General features: G+C 37.8%; 1 protein-coding gene across 4 annotated transcripts in view; it reads left to right on the forward strand.

Annotated features, from left to right (window-relative positions):
* SETD2 (SET domain containing 2, histone lysine methyltransferase) overlaps positions 1-20952 on the forward strand; it is a 117760-nt gene that overhangs the window by 38022 nt on the left and 58786 nt on the right. For all 4 annotated transcript variants that reach the window (XR_010842590.1, XM_059078154.2, XM_067044448.1 and 1 more), the window contains exons 4-9: positions 1742-1873; positions 5370-5498; positions 9486-9609; positions 10810-10887; positions 12592-12689; positions 14786-14912. Coding sequence is in view for 3 of the 4 variants with exons in the window: in XM_059078154.2 (XP_058934137.1) it covers positions 1742-1873; positions 5370-5498; positions 9486-9609; positions 10810-10887; positions 12592-12689; positions 14786-14912 (688 nt within the window). In the remaining variant the exon portion in view is untranslated. The remainder of the gene's footprint in view (positions 1-1741; positions 1874-5369; positions 5499-9485; positions 9610-10809; positions 10888-12591; positions 12690-14785; positions 14913-20952) is intronic.

The following is a 20952-nucleotide window of genomic DNA, read 5'->3' on the forward strand; positions in this document are numbered from 1 at the left end:
GAAGTTTTTCCTATTTAAAAAGCAAAAACAAAAACACTTTTTTTTAAAGCATAAAGCGGGCCTCTTACAATTACGTTCATTTATAACTAGCTGTAAATTAGGTTTAACATCAAAATATTGAATATTTTAAGTGGTACTCCATAAGAATTTTGTGAGTTGAGTGATGCAACTTACATGATCTTTGTGAAAGAATAGAAATAAAATTAATCAACCCAACCCTCTGGATTTTATTCAGTGAGTTTCATATACATGATTGGTTTGTGAGAGTCGTTTTAAAGTGCTTGATATAAGCTGGGCATTTATAGAAGCCACTAAGAAGACAAATTTTTGTAAAATAGTATGTGCATTCTTATGTCTAGTGAAAATAGGCTTACCTGAAGGAAATCTGTGCCCATTAGTCCTCATCTGGCCTTTTGGAGCAATACAGAATAAAGCTACTGGTTTTATACATAGCTCTTAAGTACTTGTAGAAAGATAATTTGTTTATCTTTAATCATCTTTCTTCAGGCTAAGCATATTCTTATGCTCATTAATGAATGATATCTTTAATTGATCCAGATGAATCATTCTTGTTACTCAAACTTAGTGGAAACTACCATGACACACTAGGTACTTTATAAAACTGGGACTGTAGTAGAATATACGTTGGAGGTGAAAGCAGATTAGTTAAGAGATTAAGACAGTCACTTAGAGCAGCTGTGCTCTTCACTTGTCTACTAGCTGAAGAGTAAGTCATAGTTCCCTAATCTTAAGCAGGGGATCTTATTCGTCCTTGAATTTTTTTCCTTTTTGAAAAGATCAAAAAATAGAGTTCAGCAAAAAGGCCAGTAAATAATCACATTTTCACTTTTGCTTTGCGAACTCTCGCTTAGGTTTTTATGAACCCAGTCAGTTTCGAACAGTTTATCTTCTCCCCCCAAATCTACACTGAGAAAGTTTAGTCCTCTGTAGTAATGCTATTCTATAATAATATATACATCATTCTTTTTTAAAAAAAAGTTATTCAGTTTTCTTTTAAACAGGATTTGTACAAAAGTGATGTTGCTGAAGGATTCTCTAAATGATTTGATTGAGTTAAATGTTTAATTAAAAACTCCTATTTCAAAAAAACCCAGAAAAACTCCTTTTTCTGTCTAAAGCAACTCCTTTTCTTCCTTAGCCTTGTATCTCAACTATTATTTGTACCATGAGGACTGATTCTTTTTTGGGGGGGGGCTGCTCCACTGCATGCAGGATCCTAGTTCCTTGACCAGGGATTGATCCCTCGCCCCCTGCAGTGGAATCGTGGAGTCTTAACCACTGGATTGCAGGGAAGTCCATGAAGATTGATTCTTAAACCTAACTTCAGTTAATCAGCTATGTTATTATTTGATATTCATGAGTTTTCCTATTTTTCTGTGGAGCCAAATATGACTATTAACATTTGAAACTGCTCAGAATTCAAGGTTTAGATGACAAGGACTAGGAAATAAGGACTGAGTCCAAAATGATAGACTTGAACTTAACCCAGCTTCCCATTTGCCAAGGCTGAGGTTGTCTCTCTCACCTGTTTTGCAATACAATTCTTAGTGTTTTCAGTCTCAAATGCTTAGTGGTTAGATGTTTTCTTCTTTCTGAATGATTGACTTAACCAGAATCATTAAATGGGAAACTAGTGAGATTTAGCACATTTTTGATTGTGTATGTTGTATCATTGCCAGGACATTTATTTAACCAATTTTAATAAAATTTTACCCAATAGAAAGAAGAATAAATCCCATCGGGATATTAAGCGAATGCAGTGTGAGTGTACACCTCTTTCTAAAGATGAAAGAGCTCAAGGTGAAATAGCATGTGGGGAAGATTGTCTCAATCGTCTCCTCATGATTGAATGGTAAGTAAATTAGAATACTCTGCTTTTGTTCAACTATTCTATTAAATGTCTCTAAATTTTAAGAAGAATTATTAGGAGTAAAATTTAACTTTTCTCCTCTACCTATTGTTGAGTATTTCTGAGCAATGAAATCTCCAACGTGTAATAGTGTTTATAAGGAGGCAAATTTCCCTTGCATTGTGCATTAGATTATAGTACATATTGTAAGTGCTCTGTAAAGTAGCCCTAATGCTAACACAGTAGTACTAATTTTACCCAGTCTCCTTTTATCTCTTTTAAGGTTCACGTCCTGAGAGGTAAATGTTGGTATTTTTTAGCTTTTACTATAAAATAAGCTAAAACCCTAACATTTCAAAAGTGCTTAAAGTAAAATGTCTTGCTCCCCCAAGCCTCAATCCCTCTATTTATAGTCTTTCCAGATAATTTTTATGCCTATACCAGCATGGGTAGACATTTCCTCTTTTTATGTGTAGAAATGAAATCCTTACTATGTGTACTTTTTTTTTTTTTTTTTTTTTTTGGTACACGGGCCTCTCACTGTCATGGCCTCTACCGTTGCGGAGCACAGGCTCCGGACACATAGGCTCAGCGGCCATGGCTCACGGGCCCAGCCGCTCCACGGCATGTGGGATCCTCCCGGACCAGGGCACGAACCCGTGTCCCCTGCATTGGCAGGTGGACTCTCAACCACTGCACCACCAGGAAAGCCCACTATGTGTATTTTTTGAAACTTTGTTCCCCCTCCCCTGCTACACATACTTTTCTTTTTTTCTAATAATTTTTTTTTAATGTGATTTTGGCTGCCTTGGGACTTCGTTGCTGTGCGCGGGCTTTCCCTAGTTGTGGCGAGCGGGGGCCACTACCTGCCGCGGTGCACAGGCCCCTCATCATGGTAGCTGCTCTTGTTGCGGAGCATGGGCTCTAGGCATGTGAGCCTCAGCAGCTGTGGCTTGCGGGCTCTAGAGCACAGGCTCAGTAGTTGTGGCACATGAGCTGAGTTGCTCTGCGGCATGTGAGATCCTCCTGGATCAGGGCTTGAACGTGTGTCCCCTGCATTGGTAGGTAGATTCTTAACCACTGTGCCACTAGGGAAGTCCGCACACTTTTATTTATTTATTTATTTTTAATTAATTAATTAATTTATTTTTTGGCTGTGTTGGGTCTTTGTTTCTGTGCGAGGGCTTTCTCCAGTTGCGGCAAGCGGGGGCCACTCTTCATCGCGGTGCGCAGGCCTCTCACTATCGCGGCCTCTCTTGCTGTGGAGCACAGGCTCCAGACGCGCAGGCTCAGTAGTTGTGGCTCACGGGCCCAGTTGCTCCGCGGCATGTGGGATCTTCCCAGACCAGGGCTCGAACCCGTGTCCCCTGCATCGGCAGGCAGATTCTCAACCACTGCGCCACCAGGGAAGCCCACACACTTTTAATTAAATATATTTTGGAGACCTATTCGGAGCTACATATTTAGACCTATCTAAATCTTTCTCTTGACTACATTATGTATTCTATTCATAGTTAACCCATAATTATTAATCTTCTATTGATAGACATTTGCTTCCATATTTTTCATATAAACAGTAAATATCTTTACATTAAAAAATGTGATTTTTTAAAAAAAACCAGTCTGATTGAAAATTGTATCTTTTTTTTTTTTCTCTGTACGCGGGCCTCTCACTGTTGTGGCCTCTCCCATCACGGAGCACAGGCTCTGGACGCGCAGGCTCAGCAGCCATGGCTCACGGGCCCAGCTGCTCCGCGGCATGTGGGATCTTCCCAGACTGGGACACGAACCCGTGTCCCCTGCATCAGCAGGCGGACTCTCAACCACTGCGCCACCAGGAAAGCCCCAAATTGTATCATTTTTAACATGCAAAGAATATAAGGTGATTTATAGTATAGGTACCTTATTTTTAGTGTTAATGAAGTGTTTTTTTTCAAAATTCAGTTTTTGGTTTTGCTTTTGTAATAGTGTTACAAAAATAAAACATATACTTCAAAAAATAGAAAAGAGAAAGCATTTTTGGTGTTTTTAAATGTAAACTAAAAGTAGAGATGACAGTAAACATATAAGAAGAGAAGAGAGATTTCCCTGGTGGTGCAGTGGTTAAGAGTCTGCCTGCCGATGCAGGGGACACGGGTTCGAGCCCTGGTCTGGGAAGATCCCACATGCCGCGGAGCAACTAAGCCCGTGTGCCACAACTGCTGAGCTCACGTGCCACAACTACTGAAGCCTGTGAGCCTAGAGCCCGTGCTACGCAACGAGAAGCCACCACAATGAGAAACCTGCACACTGCAACTAAGAGTAGCCACCGCTCGCCACAACCAGAGAAAGCCCACACACAGCAAAGAAGACCCAACACAGCCAAGTTAATTAATTAATTAATTAAAAAAGAAGAGAAGACATAAAAACAGTATTCTCCTAATTTGACATTGTTGCCCTTGTCTCTGCATTCTTCGGTTTTTCCTGCCAACCTTGTTGAACAGATATGAAGTACAGAAATTCTTTTTTCTTGTTATTCCCACGCTCAAAACTTTTAGTGGTTCTCAAGATAAGGTTCAAATGTAACCTTGGTATTGAGAGCCCTTCATACTACATCAACAACGTGCCTTTTCATCTTCCAGCAAACCACCTTTCTTATCAGTTATCCTTAGCTATTTTATTCCCCTTTTCTCAAGTAGGCCTTGTTTCCTATTTCTGCACACAGGTGGGCACTGTCATTGTACCTCTTGTTTTCCTTATCTGTCCATATCCTCTGTGTCATTAGAGATTCTGCTTTAATCCTACTTCTTCCGGAAAGCTTTCCTTCACTGCTTCTCTCCAGAGTGAATCCCTTATCCTTTAGACATCTGTAAAAATGTTGCTTACTACTACTGGTTTGGCAATAAATAATAATATATTGGAAATAATAGGTAATTTTTATTGTAGCCTTACTGGGTATTAAAAGCCTTTGTATCTGTCAGCTTTGGAATATTAAGAATTCAGTAAATTTTTGATTTTATTTTTATTCTAGGATCCATGAGGGAAGAGCCTTGCCAGTTTATATTGTGCTTACTCTGAACAAAGATATGTTTAATGACGACTTTGGTTTCTCTTAAATGTAGCTCAAGTAGTTAGCTACATTCAAAAGATGAAATTAGTGATAATTGGAGTAGAATATAAGAGAAGGTGCACTGATTGAAAATAAGTTAGCTCTGCATAGTTGTCAGAGTACTGCAAACTTACATGCAGCCTCGAAATGTATCTTAGACACTCAGGGAGGGGTAATGACCAGTTGACAAGACTGTATTTTGGGCATCATCTGTTTAACTATGTAGACACTCAACTTTAAGGAATCCCTTCATGATGGAAAGAATTATTGAGGAAGGCTCACTTGGATGTTTACCACACATATGCTGAGTATGCCATAAAGATATGGATATATTTACATAACATTCTTGTGAACGTGTTTTTGGTTCTTTTGCTGCTTTGAAGAATTAATTTTCTCCTTTTCTCATTTCAGTTCTTCTCGGTGTCCAAATGGGGATTATTGTTCCAATAGACGGTTTCAAAGAAAACAGCATGCAGATGTGGAAGTCATACTCACAGAAAAGAAAGGCTGGGGCTTGAGAGCTGCTAAAGACCTTCCTTCGTAAGTTATGTTTTAATTGCCTTTCACTTCATTTGTGTTGTTGAAGTTGGTTAGATACTTTTTAGGAAAATAATTTGCCTATTACACTGAAGTTTAATAATGATTATTGTGCAGAATGACCACTTGGTAGCTAGTTTGTTCGTTTTAAATTCACTTCTTTTAGGAAATTAAATAGAAATCTCTTCTGTCTATATATGAGAGAACAGTTTGTCCCTTGTGATATTTGGACTAGGCCGGTCCTTCTTTGTCTGATAGTTATGTTACCTTTAATTCCAAGTAATTACCAAGTGTTTGCTGTAGATCCCCAGAATCCCTATGAAACTCTATAAAAAGGAGTTAGGACAGAATCTATAAAGTTGAATCTATATAAAGTTTAGTTGGGATAAGAGTAGTGGAGGGTGTCTGAGAATATTGAGATAGAGAATTAAAGCATACTTGATAGACACTCATTAAACATTTTTGAATGAATAAATGTTGCCTTCTAAAGTCATGTAACTTTTATATGTAATGCAATAAAAGGTTCAGTTTTATTTTCTACCATATTCGGTATTTCCTTTAACCACTCATTTTCTTACATATAGTATATTTCAGTATTCTTATGAGAGTTGAGTACCTTTTTCTTTAAAGTTAAGTATATACAGATTACATGTGTTTATGATTGAAGAATTTTTTTTTTTTTTTTTTTTTTTTGCGGTACGCGGGCCTCTCACTGTTGTGGCCTCTCCCGTTGCAGAGCACAGGCTCCGGACGCGCAGGCTCAGCGGCCATGGCTCACGGGCCCAGCCACTCCGTGGCACGTGGGATCCTCCCAGACCAGGGCACGAACCCGCGTCCCCTGCATCGGCAGGCGGACTCTCAACCACTGCGCCACCAGGGAAGCCCTGATTGAAGAATTTTTAAAAATACATCAAAGGAATAAAGGAATAAAATAAAACAGTTGCTGATTCTATTGACTCAGGCACAACTATTCTTTCAGAATCCTAAGCATATGGCCACACTTGAATGGGAATTGGGATGGAGTGAGGGGTTTTAGTCTGTTTATTGTGGGGATTCAAAGCAACCAGATAGCAAACAACTTAATAATAATCACCACCACCACTACCAGGTAATTTAGTTTTCTGACAGGAACCTCATATATCTTTTTTTTTTTCCATATATCTTTTGAAAGCCAAATCATTTGGTTTTTATTGTGAAAATAGGAAATGATATTCATGTCACTTTATCCTTTTGAGAACCAACCAGAAAAAAATCCATGTTTTATTATATAAAAAAGTAGAAGGGCTTCCCTGGTGGCGCAGTGGTTGAGAGTCCGCCTGCCAATGCAGGGGACATGGGTTCGTGCCCCGGTCCGGGAAGATCCCACATGCCGCCGAGCGGCTGGGCCCGTGGGCCATGGCCGTTGAGCCTGCGTGTCTGGAGCTTGTGCTCCACAACGGAAGAGGACACAACAGTGAGAGGCCCGCATACCACAAACAAACAAAAAGTAGATAGTAGGAACCTCATATATTTCTCTTTTCTGCAAAGTATTATCAAAGTATTTTGGTTTATAACCATTTTTAAATTGTTTCTTTGAAACAAATACCTCAGTATGTTTCATATTCAAATTCATTGGATCCTTTATAATATTTTAAATAAATAATAGACTAAGTTTCCCTTGAACACTGTTAACAACACTGAACTCTGTACTTCCCAAGGCAGTCTGGTGCATTTCTAAAATCACTAACTCTGGTCTAGATGCAGGTTTTCAGGTATGCTTTCTTTTATTCTACTCAAGCCAGCCAGGCTTTTCTTTTGGAGAGTCTTTTAAAAATTTTTTTAAAGGAACTCCAGTTTGGACATAACCCTCTCTTACAGGGGTGGTAGTGGACACTGCCTCTTGGCAGAGTCTGCACTAACATAGCTTCAACTTTAACATAAATTCTTGTTGTATGCAACAGAGACTATTTGATGGCTCAGGAGTCCGTGTCTGTTATGGGGAAGGAGATGGGAGAAGAGAGGAGAGAATGCGTGACTGGTTCACGTAGCAGGTTAAAATTTCCTAAAGCTCTTTAGCTTTCCTCAGCTACTCACAAAGAACCCTGCTTTGGTAAAAATATACTAGGACTTGGGCTTCCCTGGTGGCGTAGTGGTAAAGAGTCTGCCTGCCGATGCAGGGGACACGGGTTCGTGCCCCGGTCCGGGAAGATCCCACACGCCGCGGAGCGGCTGGGCCCGTGAGCCATGGCCGCTGAGCCTGCGCATCCGGAGCCTGTGCTCCGCAACGGGAGAGGCCACAACAGTGAGAGGCCCGCGTACTGCAAAAAAAAATTAAAAAAAAAAAAAAAAAAAAAAAAATACTAGGACTTAATGTTTCCATGATTCCCACACCTTCACTCATGTACTTCCATGTGCTGATGGTAATACCAGTTTTATAAATTTTTAACTCTAAGCTATTTAGGTGTACACTGGTAGAGTATTCCCACTTAAGAAGGGCATACTGTCAGATGTGCACAGTATGAGGAGGCGGTATTTGGAGCAAAGCTGCTAGTTACTGTTAAAATACCATGACAGACTCCACCAAAAAAATAAGCAAAACCCTCAAGTTTTAGGCTGTAGGAATGGAAGGCAGTGCTGTCCAGGTTGACTTAATGTTATTGGATACCAAATGGGACTTTGTTTTTTTGGGGGGGGGGTGTGGAGTAAAATTCACACAATATATTATTAGCCTTTTTAAAGTGCACAATTCAGTGGCATTTAGTACATTCATAATATTGGGCAGCTATCACCTCTGTCTAGTTCCAAAAATTTTTATCACCCCAAAAGGAAACCCCTTACCCATTAAGCAGATTCCCCCTATTGCCCTCTCTTCCCAGCCCTTGGCAACCTCTAAATCTGCCATCTCTATGGATTTACCTATTCTAGATATTTATATGAAATATAAATGTGGCTTTTTGTTTCTGGCTTCTTAAAGAAAGCTGTTAAACATAGCATTTTCTTAGCATGGCCAAAAAAAGAAAAAAAGAAGAAGTATACTGATTATGTCAGTATATCATAACAGATACAAATGATTTACATTTTTACATTTAAAAAATCTCTTTGGTTAGTGTTATTAGGGCACGTTTGTTTATTTTCTCTCTGCGCGCCTTGTGGTGTCTTAGCTCCCTGACCAGGGAATGAGCCCAGGCCCCAGCAATGAAAGCGCTGAGTCCTAGCCACTGGACAGCCAGGGTATTCCAGGTCATGTTTATTTTGAAAGGGTAAAACAAGACTTCCAGGTAGGTCATTTCAGGTCAGAACTTGGGAGTAAACCGTACAGAAGCATTTGTTTACGTGGAGGTAATACTTGAATTCATTGGTGAGAATGAGCTTTCATAAAATAAAGGGAGAGGGAAGAGACTGAGAATATCTTCAGTGGAGAAGAAATAGGTAAATAACCATGAAAGAACAATCAGAGGTAGAAGGTAACTGAAAGAAGCCAAGGAGAGAGCTTAATCATGATTGTTGATAAATGCTAGAGAAAACTCAGAAAGAATGCAGTCAGAGAAAAGGTATATTTGACCTTTAACATCATTAGAGACCTTTGAGAGTAAAGGTAGTAGAAGGGCTGCTGTATTTAGGTTGCCTTCTTTTTTCTTAGGACATAAAGCCTCTAAGTTTTTACTGCTTCTGATTTCTTCACAACTGTTTCTCAGTTGTGAATCACTGTTTTCATGATAATGTAAACCAGACTTGAAAGTTCATTTTAATATCTAGTGAGAGCAAGGATATGCATTTTGGTATAAGTGTAAATTATAAAAGCTTCTTAGAGTCAACATTCTTTGAAAAGTATTAGGAAGGAGAAAATTAACCTTGATTAGTTGCTAGGCACTTTACATATATTTTAATTACATCTTGTGTAATTACAAATCTGTCCACTTTACAATCGTTTTTGAAATTCATTATTTTTGCATGGAAGTATGTGTTTTCCGTATATCTCCTAGGCAGGAAATACTGTTTTTCTTTTGCCAGGAACACCTTTGTCCTGGAATATTGTGGAGAGGTACTTGATCATAAAGAGTTTAAAGCCCGGGTAAAGGAGTATGCACGAAACAAGAACATCCACTACTATTTCATGGCCCTGAAGAATGATGAGGTAAGTGGCATGAATGTGTTTGTTTTGAAACAGATCTGGAAATTCTTGAGTTTGAAAGGGTTCATTGATATGGGCTGATCTCTAAAATATATTAAGTGACCAAAATAAGGAGCTGAACAGTGTGGATAGTTTTTTTTTCTATTTGCTTACAAAAAGGATGAGAGAGAGGGGGGTATTTACATGTATATGTAAATGTAAACATACATGCTTCATACTACAATTCTTAAAAATTATTGATGGCCCCCAAAGAGCTTTTGTTTATGTGGATTATACTTACCAATATTTATATTAAAGACGAAAGCTGAGAAGTTGAAAATACTTATTTTTTATTAAACCATTTAAAAGTGACAGTAAGGCTATTATGTTGACACAAATAACATATGCTTTTGTGAAAATTAAGTACTTTCCAAAAAGTTTTTTTTTTTTTAGTGAGGAGTACCATTTACAAATCTCTTTAATGTCTGGCTTACTAGAATTTAGCTAGATTCTCATGTCTGCCTCTACATTCAGTCTGGAAATGCAAGTTGTAGGGACCCATCCTAGGACCTGTTGAATCTCACTCTGAGGGTGGGCTCAGCAAGAGTTTTAACAAGCTCTCCAGTGGATTCAGATACATACTCAAGTTTGAGAGCTACTGCACTGTGGTATTGCATGCATTTGAAAATGAAGTTTTAAACACATGAAGTAAGATTGGAATATAATAGGATATAAGAAATAGCTAAAAGAAAATGAGACATTGATAGATATGGAGATAATTTTGCCCCCTAGGTAAAATGTTGATAGTTAGAGATCTTTCTGAGGAAGAAGTTGGATATTTGTCACTTTGATGTGTAAAGTAATATGAGAGAGTTCTCTAAAGGAACGGGGGATTAGGGATAAGGGTTTTAAATTTGCCAGATGCCTTGCCTTTGCAAAGTGCACATATGTTTTTTTTTTTTTTTTTTTTTTTTTTTTTTGCGGTATGCGGGCCTCTCACTGTTGTGGCCTCTCCCGTTGCGGAGCACAGGCTCCGGACGCGCAGGCCTAGTGGCCATGGCTCACGGGCTTAGTTGCTCCGCGGCATGTGGGATCTTCCCGGACCAGGGCACGAACCCGTGTCTCCTGCATCGGCAGGCGGATTCTCAACCGCTGCGCCACCAGGGAAGCCCCACATATGTTTTAAGGTCTCATTTTTAACTGTTAAATTGTCCTTTTCCCTAGATAATAGATGCCACTCAGAAAGGAAATTGCTCCCGGTTCATGAATCACAGCTGTGAACCAAACTGTGAGACTCAAAAAGTAAGTTGAGGTAGATTAAGTTTGGGATATTTGTTCAAGACTGCTGTTCTGACTATTAATTTTAGATTCTATACAAAAGGTACCCACGGATATTATTTTTTAATCATTTTAATGATTTTTTTCTTACTCTGTTAAAATTTATTTTGAAATAAGTTTAGATGTATAAAATAATAAATAGTGCTGAAATAGTACAGATTTCCCATATATTATCCTTCACTAGCTTCTGCAAATGTCTACATTGAATAAAACCATAATACAATTACCCAATCCAGGAAATACTATTAACTACTAACTAGTCTAAAGACCTTATTCAAGTTTTGCCATATGTCATTTTTCTAGTCTAGGATCCAATCCAGGAACTCTAGTTGCATTTAATTGTCACATCTCTGCCCATAAATTTTAGATATTGTTTAAGTTGCCAAAATGAAAAACTAAATTTTAATTTTGATGAAGTCCAGTGTGTACTATTGTATTCAGATTTTATATCAGTCTTATCCAGGTGCCAAATTTGGTGGTTTTAATAACATTTATAAGGGGCTGAATGGCCACAGATGAGAGAGACGATATATGGTATGCATGTGGATATACTGCTCCTCCTCAGCAAGGCCAGACTTTGGGTCTTGGTTATCTTTATGTCCCTGTGCCTAGCACATAGTTGACACTTGATAAGTCCATTTACCGAATTCGATGTGACATTTTGAGGTAATGATCTTGGTATCCTCTAATTTATGTTTTAAGCTTAGAGTTTTTTAAAAAAGCATATATATATATATATGCATATTAGAATATTGGTTTTTTTAGGTTAAGAAAGCTATGGACCCATGCCCTAGAAAAATATATCAGTGATTTCCTCTCATATTGAATAGTTTTGACTCTTGAATATTTTTTGCCCTTTGATCTCTGTACTAATAGATCTTAGATACAGCTCTTCCAAGAGCCAAAACATATAACGAATAGGAGAACCCAGTGTGAAATTATTTAACCTAATTAAATTCTGGTTCTAGTTTTGCCTGCAGCTGGTGACCACATGTCTAGCTGTGAGATTCCAACTGTACTGTTTCCCTTCACCTCTTTAAGTCTGGGTTTTTCATCAGTAGCGGGTTCAAATGATCTGGACAGGAGCTTTCCAGTCAACTTACATCTTACATATTCTGGAACTACAAGGTCCAATCCCTGTGTATTTACCCCCATTTTAATTTTTGAGTTTTATGTATCTGTTCTGATGCTTCCCTTCCCTTTCTCTATACTCAGCATTATGACCACTGCTTCATGAAATTAAACTTCTGGCATTGTTGTTTCCCTTTTTCCATGCCCCATCTTATCTTATAGTTACTTTTAACATAAGGTAATACAAATTCGCCTGGTACTCAGTGACACCAAGCATTCCATATTTGCCTATTTTTACTACAAGTGAATCTTTACTGTGTGGAAATGTGTATTAAGATAAGTTAAAGTAGCAGGTACTTTTATTAGAGTTAAATTATAGATGATATTTATCTGGTAGCTCATTAAATAAGAGTGATACTTAAGTTTTGTTTTTTTTTTAAATTTCCCTGTTAGCTATTTGGAAAAGCCTTTATTATCTAAAGAGGCACATGCATAATTAAGACAGGTGATGGTGATCTTTAAAAAAAAAAAAAAAACCACACACGCACATAGATTAACCAGTTACTAATTTCTTTTCTTTTAAAAACAACATCTCAGTGGACTGTGAACGGACAACTGAGAGTTGGGTTTTTTACCACCAAACTGGTTCCTTCAGGCTCAGAGTTAACATTTGACTATCAGTTCCAAAGATATGGGTGAGTATTGATTCCGTTCTGTTTTGCTGCTTCTGATGGAGAAATAGACTCTTCAGATATAGGAATCTAAAACTTAGATGTGAATTACTAAGAAGTTATATGTACTGTCAGTTCTTATCTATAGTGTTCTCTTTTAGTTCTGTGTATTTTCTTTCTGTATGACACTTCAGGTCATTAAGGGATATTGTACAGGAACTACAAGTTCCTCCTCTGAACTTCATGCTGCCTTATTTATATAATTACGTTTCTAATGTAATTTTAAAACTTTTTATTACAGAAATGTCAACAGGGTGTTGACATGGTATAAAGAGAACAATATAATGAATCCCAGTGTGGCCATAATTCATCTGTCATTTATCAGTTCATGACTTTATCATGTCTCATCTATACCATATAGTACTCTGAAAAATAATTTGTTACCTAGTTCTACCAAAACCAGTAACTGATGCGATAGCACTGAATACCCCTAGCATTTATATTGTGGTTTTAATAAAACCCCAATAAAAAGAGCCAGGGTTCCTCGCAGAAATGTCTGGTGTCAACTTTGGGACAGGTATTGAACAAGATGACTCTGGATTATCTCCTCATACCAGAAAACCAGTTATAAAAGATTAGGAGGGTCATGTCAAAGGGACTTTGGAGATAGCTTGAATAGAATCTCACTTAACCAAAAGTGGGAGAGTTCTTATTAACTCTTAAGCATCATTAAGAATAATAATGGCAAGTGGTTTGAAACACACTACGTAAAATCCATGAGTTTTAATGACATTTTAAAAATAAAAACACATTAGTCATAATTGAAAGGAACCAATTCATGACTTTGGAAACTACTTTTTGGTTTTTTTAAAATTGAAGTATAGTTGATGTGCAATATTACATAAGTTACAGGTATACAACATAGTGAATCACAATTTTAAAGGTTATATTCCATCTATAGTTACTACAAAACACTGCCTATATTTCCTCTATTGTACAGTACATCCTAGTAGCTTATTTATTTTATGCATAATAGTTATATCTCTTAATCTCCTGTCCCTGTTTCGCCCCTTCCCCTTTCCCTCTCACTACTAGTAACCACTAGTTTAAAAATTAAAAGAAAAAAATCAAGCATTTATCCTTCCTTTCCCAAGTGAATTTTTGATTAAACCAAGCAGTTGGTGAGAGGAAATTCTTTATAGAGGTTATTTTAGCTAATAAATGAAGCAGTAATGGTATCACTATTTTGCAGCACCTCATGAACTAATGGATCTAGGCAATGGTCAGGTATTCTGGGGTTGACCAGGTTCCATGTAGGGCTCCCTTATTTTTTTTTTTTCCTCTTGTGTTTGTACTGTCCTCTTAGAAAAAAAGGAAACTAGAAATTAAGCGCTGTTTGTGATTCCCTGCTGTATTTATCAAATATTTTTGTGCCTCTGATTACTACTGTTATATACTAAATCTATCAGTTTACTTTTGGAATAGTCCTTCGTGTTTTCCTTGGGTAGCTCTGGTTGCAGAGTAAATAAATGGGAGAGGTGGTTTATACACAGGGCTGTAGTTTTAGGCCTGTATTCTTTCCTCCACTTTACCCTTGACTCCATGGTTACATTGATTTATTACTATATTTATTAGTAATGTCTCATCCTTATGTAATGATAACTTTTAATAACCACGTGTTTCCTTCTAAGTGTCCTTTACTAATTATGCATTTTCTATCTGTATATCTGTTCATAATAATACATTTTGTTCTGTGTGTCAGTTAAATATTTACATCTAAGTTACAGGTGTTGATCTATTTAAGCAATTTTGTTCTTAGCCCCAACAGGTATATATGATCTCTTATTTTCATACATTAGTAGAAACTCTCATAAATGGAGAAATTACTTATTAATTTCTTGGCTAGTTTTGTCTAGCTTAATAAAGAATGACTTATTTTTAAGAGCAATTTTCAGGCATTTCCATTAGCTAGTATCAGGTTTGTTGGTGGCTCTTAAAAAAAACTGTTTTTTTTCCTTTAAGCTGGATTGACTCTTCTCCTGTACGTAATTGCTATACTATCAACATTTTTTATGGTTTACTTTCACATAATTGACATCTTTCTTTTGCTCCTCGAACAGGAAAGAAGCTCAGAAATGTTTCTGTGGGTCGGCTAATTGCAGGGGTTACCTGGGAGGAGAGAACAGAGTCAGCATCAGAGCAGCCGGAGGGAAAATGAAGAAAGAACGATCTCGGAAGAAGGATTCGGTAAGTGTTCCATTCTTCTTTCAACTGTCACCATGTGCATTTTAAGAAGGGAGGTAGCTTTCCTGATTGAACTTTGAAAAGTCAAACTACAATCAGAAATTCAGGGTCAAATGAGATAATCATGGAAAAGAAGTACGATTGCTATTTTTGTTTCATGGAGATTAGACGTGGATACTGAGAACTATTGAAGTCATCTTGAAAACAGACAGGCTAATAGTTTTTGAGAGCCTGTAAAACTCCTAATCTTATGTATAAGTAACATGTTTATCTGTTGACTCACATAAGTCTGATCTACATTCCTAATCTTTTAATATAGTTTTGTCTTTTGTTTGCACGTGTTCTTAAAATCTCTAAAATTCTCCTTGGAGCGTAAGGTGAGTTTTGAGAGGTAACAGGCAACCCAAGAGTGAGAAAGGGATAGTCTCAGATGGTCTTTGTATTTAATCCATTAGAACAGTGGTTGATAGCCTTTTTCTACCCCAGTTCACCTGAGTCACAACTGGAGGTGAGTGATATCTTGCTACTACAGAAGCTCTTAACTGGGACAAGAATTTTGTGTCGTTTTTAAAAATTCCCCCTCCCTTTTTCTGAGGATCCTTTTGTCAGAGCAGTGTTTCTCCACCTCAGAACCACTTGGCAGAGTCCATTGTAAAAATGCACATTTTTTGGCCTACCCCCAGACCTATGAATCTTAGTGGAGGGCCAGAAGGAGCCAGGGGGCCAGAGGTGTTAGCCAGCAAATCCACCTGTGAGTCTTTTGCAGTTAGCTCATTCCTAGGCTTTTCAGGAACCCATACTTATGTTAAGAATTATAAATGACAGCAGTCTTACTATTTAGTTGAGCAGATAGAATACATAAGTCAGGAAAGGGATAAAAGTGTAATAGTTAAAAGGTGATGTCAGTAAACCCAAATTAATTGGAGAGAATTAGTTATTGAGAATCTGAATTCTGTAAGAAGACTTAGATAGTAGGAAGCATTAGAAAGGGCCATTTAAAAATTCAAAAAAAAGGATCAAAAAAAGGGTCATAAAAAATGCAAAAAGGGAAAGTTTACAAGAAACACCCATGCTTCTACCACCCAAGATGAACAAATGCTCTTTAGAGTGTTGTTGCTTCAGCTCTATTTTTTAGAGAGCATATATGTTGTAACTGTGTGCTAAGCACTCTTCTAAGTGCCTGACACATTAACTCATTTATTTATTTATTTATTTAATTTTTAAACATCCTTATTGGAGTATAAATGTTTTACAATAGTGTGTTAGTTTTTCCTTTACAACAAAGTGAATCAGTTATACATATACATATGTTCCCATATCTCTTCCCTCTTGCATCACCCTCTCTCCCACCCTCCCTATCCCACCCCTCTAGGTGGTCACAAAGCACAGAGGTGATCTCCCTGTGCTATGTGGCAGCTTCCCACTAGCTATCTAATTTACATTTGGTAGTGTATATATGTCCCTGCCACTCTCCCACTTCATCACAGCCCACCCTTCCCCCTCCCCATATCCTCAAGTCCATGCTCTAGTAAGTCTGTGTTTTATTCCTGTCCTACCACTAATCTCTTCATGACATTTTTTTCCCTTAGAGTCCATATATATGTGTTAGCATACGGTATTTGTTTTTCTCCTGACTTACTTCACTCTGTATGACAGACTCCAGGTCCATCCACCTCATTATAAATAACTCAGTTTCATTTCTTTTTATGGCTGAGTAATATTCCATTGTATATATGTGCCACATCTTCTTTATCCATTCATCTGTTGATGGACACTTAGGTTGCTTCCATGTCCTAGCTATTGTAAATAGAGCTGCAATGAACATTTTGGTACATGAGTCTTTCTGAATTATGGTTTTCTCAGGGTATATGCCCAGTAGTGGGATTGCTGGGTCGTATGGTAGTTCTATTTGTAGTTTTTTAAGGAACCTCCATACTGTTCTCCATAGTGGCTGTATCAACTTACATTCCCACCAGCAGTGCAAGAGGGTTCCCTTTTCTCCACACCCTCTCCAGCATTTATTGTTTCTAGATTTTTTGATGAAGGCCAATCTGACCAGTGTGAGATGATATCTCGTTGTAGTTTTGATTTGCATTTCTCTAATGATTAATGATGTTGAGCATTCTTTCATGTGTTTGTTAGCAATCTGTATATCTTCTCTGGAGAAATGTCTATTTAGTTCTTCTGCCCATTTTTGGATTGGGTTGTTTGGTTTTTTGTTATTGAGCTGCATGAGTTGCTTATAAATTTTGGACATTAATCCTTTGTCAGTTGCTTCATTTGCAAATATTTTCTCCCATTCTGAGGGTTGTCTTTTGGTCTTGTTTATAGTATCTTTTGCTGTGCAAAAGCTTTTAAGTTTTATTAGGTCCCATTTGTTTATTTTTGTTTTGATTTCCATTTCTCTAGGAGATGGGTCAAAAAGGATCTTGCTGTGATTTATGTCGTAGAGTGTTCTGCCTATGTTTTCATCTAAGAGTTTGATAGTGTCTGGCCTTACATTTAGGTCTTTAACCCATTTTGAGTTTATTTTTGTGTGTGGTGTTAGGGATTGTTCTAATTTCATACTTTTACATGTAGCTGTCCAGTTTTCCCAGCACCACTTATTGAAGAGGCTGTCTTTTCTCCACTGTATATCCTTCCCTCCTTTATCAAAGATAAGGTGACCATATGTGTGTGGGTTTATCTCTGGGCTTTCTATCCTGTTCCATTGATCTATATTTCTGTTTTTGTGCCAGTACCATACTGTCTTGATTACTGTAGCCTTGTAGTAGAGTCTAAAGTCAGGGAGCCTAATTCCTCCAGCTCCATTTTTCGTTCTCAAGATTGCTTTGGCTATTCGGGGTCTTTTGTGTTTCCATACAAATTGTGAAATTTTTTGTTCTAGTTCTGTAAAAAATGCCAGTGGTAATTTGATAGGGATAGAATTGAATCTGTAGATTGCTTTGGGTAGTAGAGTCATTTTCACAGTGTTGATTCTTCCAATCCAAGAACATGGTATATTTCTCCACCTATTTGTATCATCTTTCATTTCTTTCATCAGTGTCTTATAGTTTTCTGCATACAAGTCTTTTGTCTCCTTAGGTAGGTTTATTCCTAGATATTTTATTCTTTTTGTTGCAATGGTAAATGGGAGTGTTTTCTTAATTTCACTCTCAGATTTTTCATCATTAGTGTATAAGAATGCCAGAGATTTCTGTGCATTAATTTTGTATTCTGCAACTTTACCAAATTCATTGATTAGCTCTAGTAGTTTTCTGGTAGCATCCTTAGGATTCTCTATGTATAGTATCATGTCATCTGCAAACAGTGACAGCTTTACTTCTTCTTTTCCTATTTGGATTCCTTTTATTTCTTTTTCTTCTCTGATTGCTGTGGCTAGAACTTCCAAAACTATGTTGAATAAGAGTGGTGAGAGTGGGCAACCTTGTCTTGTTCCTGATCTTAGTAGAAATGGTTTCAGTTTTTCACCATTGAGAACGATGCTAGCTGTGGGTTTGTCATATATGGCCTTTATTATGTTGAGGAAAGTTCCCTGTATGCCTACTTTCTGCAGGGTTTTTATCATAAATCAGTGTTGAATTTTGTCAAAAGCTTTCTCTGCATCTATTGAGATGATCATATGGTTTTTCTCTTTCAGTTTGTTGATATGGTGTATCACGTTGATTGATTTGCGTATATTGAAGAATCCTTGCATTCCTGGAATAAACCCCACTTGATCATGGTGTATGATCCTTTTAATGTGCTGTTGGATTCTGTTTGCTAATATTTTGTTGAGGATTTTTGCATCTATGTTCATCAGAGATATTGGCCTGTAGTTTTCTTTCTTTGTGAAATCTTTGTCTGGTTTTGGTATCAGGGTGATGGTGGCCTCATAGAATGAGTTTGGGAGTGTTCCTCCCTCTGCTATCTTTTGGAAGAGTTTGAGAAGGATAGGTGTTAGCTCTTCTCTAAATGTTTGATAGAATTCGCCTGTGAAGCCATCTGGTCCTGGGCTTTTGTTTGTTGGAAGATTTTGAATCACAGTTTCAATTTCAGTGCTTGTGATTGGTCTATTCATATTTTCTCTTTCTTCCTGGTTCAGTCTCGGCAGGTTGTGCATTTCTAAGAATTTGTCCATTTCTTCCAGGTTGTCCATTTTATTGCCATACAGTTGCTTGTAGTAATCTCTAATAATCTTTTGTATTTCTGCAGTGTCAGTTGTTACTTCTCCTTTTTCATTTCTAATTCTATTGATTTGAGTCTTATCCCTTTTATTCTTGATGAGTCTGGCTAATACATTAACTCATTTAATTCTCACAATAAGTCCTTTAAGTTAGGTACAAGGATTTTCCCTCTTTTACAGATGAGAACACTAAAGCACAGAGGTTACAAGGTCACCCATAAGCGATGGGAAGGAGCTAGTCTAGCTCTTTTCTTTGCTTTTAACAGTATTGAGTTCCTTTGTGTAGAGATTCAGAAATTATATATATATATATATATATTTCTACAATTTTAAAAAAATTTTTATTTATGTTTTGGCTGTGTTGGGTCTTCGTTGCTGCATGTGGGCTTTCTCTAGTTGTGGTGAGTGGGGGCTACTGTTCATTGTGGTGTGCGGGCTTCTCATTGCAGTGGCTTCTCTTGTTGCGGAGCACGGGCTCTAGGCATGTGGGCTTCAGTAGTTGTGGCTCACAGGCTCTAGAGTGCAGGCTCAGTAGTTGTGGCTCGCAGGCTTAGTTGCTCCATGGCATGTGGGATCTTCCTGGACCAGGGCTTGAACCTGTGTCCCCTGCACTGGCAGGTGGATTTTTAACCACTGCGCCACCAGGGAAACCCCCACAATTTGTTTTTTACTCTTCCATGTTGATATATGTATATGTATATATATATGTACATTTTTAACTGCTGTAAAGGTTTTCATCATATAACTATTTACATATATTCCTACTGATGAACACTTGTGTTTCCAATCTTTTGCTCTTAATGTTTTTGCACATGTCTCTTCTGTACATGTTTCTTTAAGGTATATCCATGGAAGTGGGGGCACTGGGTCATAGCCTATTAGCTTTTGGACCTATTACAGGAAATTTTTCTTTAAACTTTGTCAAGATTACTTTTATTTTTAACTCTTGTTTCATATAATTGATAGTTTACCAGAGCAACCACAAAGTAGTCGTTAAACATGTTGACCTAAGCTAAAATCTCCATAAAAGCTTCCCTTTGGTTATTTTCTGTTTTCAGAACTTACATTAAAAACTGCATTATTGGTGGGGAGTGTTGTTGTAGTGTGATGGTTTCCTGGGTGGTATTATACTGCCATCATAACAATATCAGATGGCTTTCTACCTTCCTGATAAGATTCAGGAACAACCCCAAGGGACCAAGACATAGATATTCCTGGTTTTTGCTTGCTGTTTTTATTCTGGTAATAGTGTGTCCATATCAGTCTTTTATGGTATTGTAGACTAAATTAGATGTAAAGTGAATCTAGTCAGTTGGTGAGCTGAAGTCATGGTTTGCTCCAGATGTGAAATTTTTAAAAAATTTAATTAATTTATTTATTTTTGGCTGCTTTGGGTCTTCGTTGCTGCACATGGGCTTTTCCTTAGTTGCAGTGAGCAGGGGCTACTCTTTATTGCGATGTGCGGGCTTCTCATTTCAGTGGCTTCTCTTGTTGCGGAGCACAGGCTCTAAGTGCGCAGGCTTCAGCAGCTGTGGCTCGCTGGCTCTAGAGCGCAGGCTCAGTAGTTGTGGCGCATGGGCTTTGTTGCTCCGCGGCATGTGGGATATTCCCGGACCAGGGCTCAAACCCGTTTCCCTGCATTAGCAGGCAGATTCTTAACCACTGCGCCACCAGTGAAGCCCTCCAGTTGTGAATTTGAAGCTGTTCTGGAACAGGGATGTTTTGGATGAAGCTTTGCCCTGATAGAGGAATGACCCAGAGTGAATCTGGATTCCTAGAAGGGTCATTTGTCCTTGACTGTAATGAAGAGTTTAACTTCTCTTTAGTTTTCATTGGATTGGTCTACTGAAATTGCGGCTGGATGCTTAGATTCTGAGT

The sequence above is a fragment of the Kogia breviceps genome, chromosome 10 (genome assembly GCF_026419965.1).
Source record: "Kogia breviceps isolate mKogBre1 chromosome 10, mKogBre1 haplotype 1, whole genome shotgun sequence".
Lineage (NCBI taxonomy): Eukaryota > Metazoa > Chordata > Mammalia > Artiodactyla > Physeteridae > Kogia > Kogia breviceps.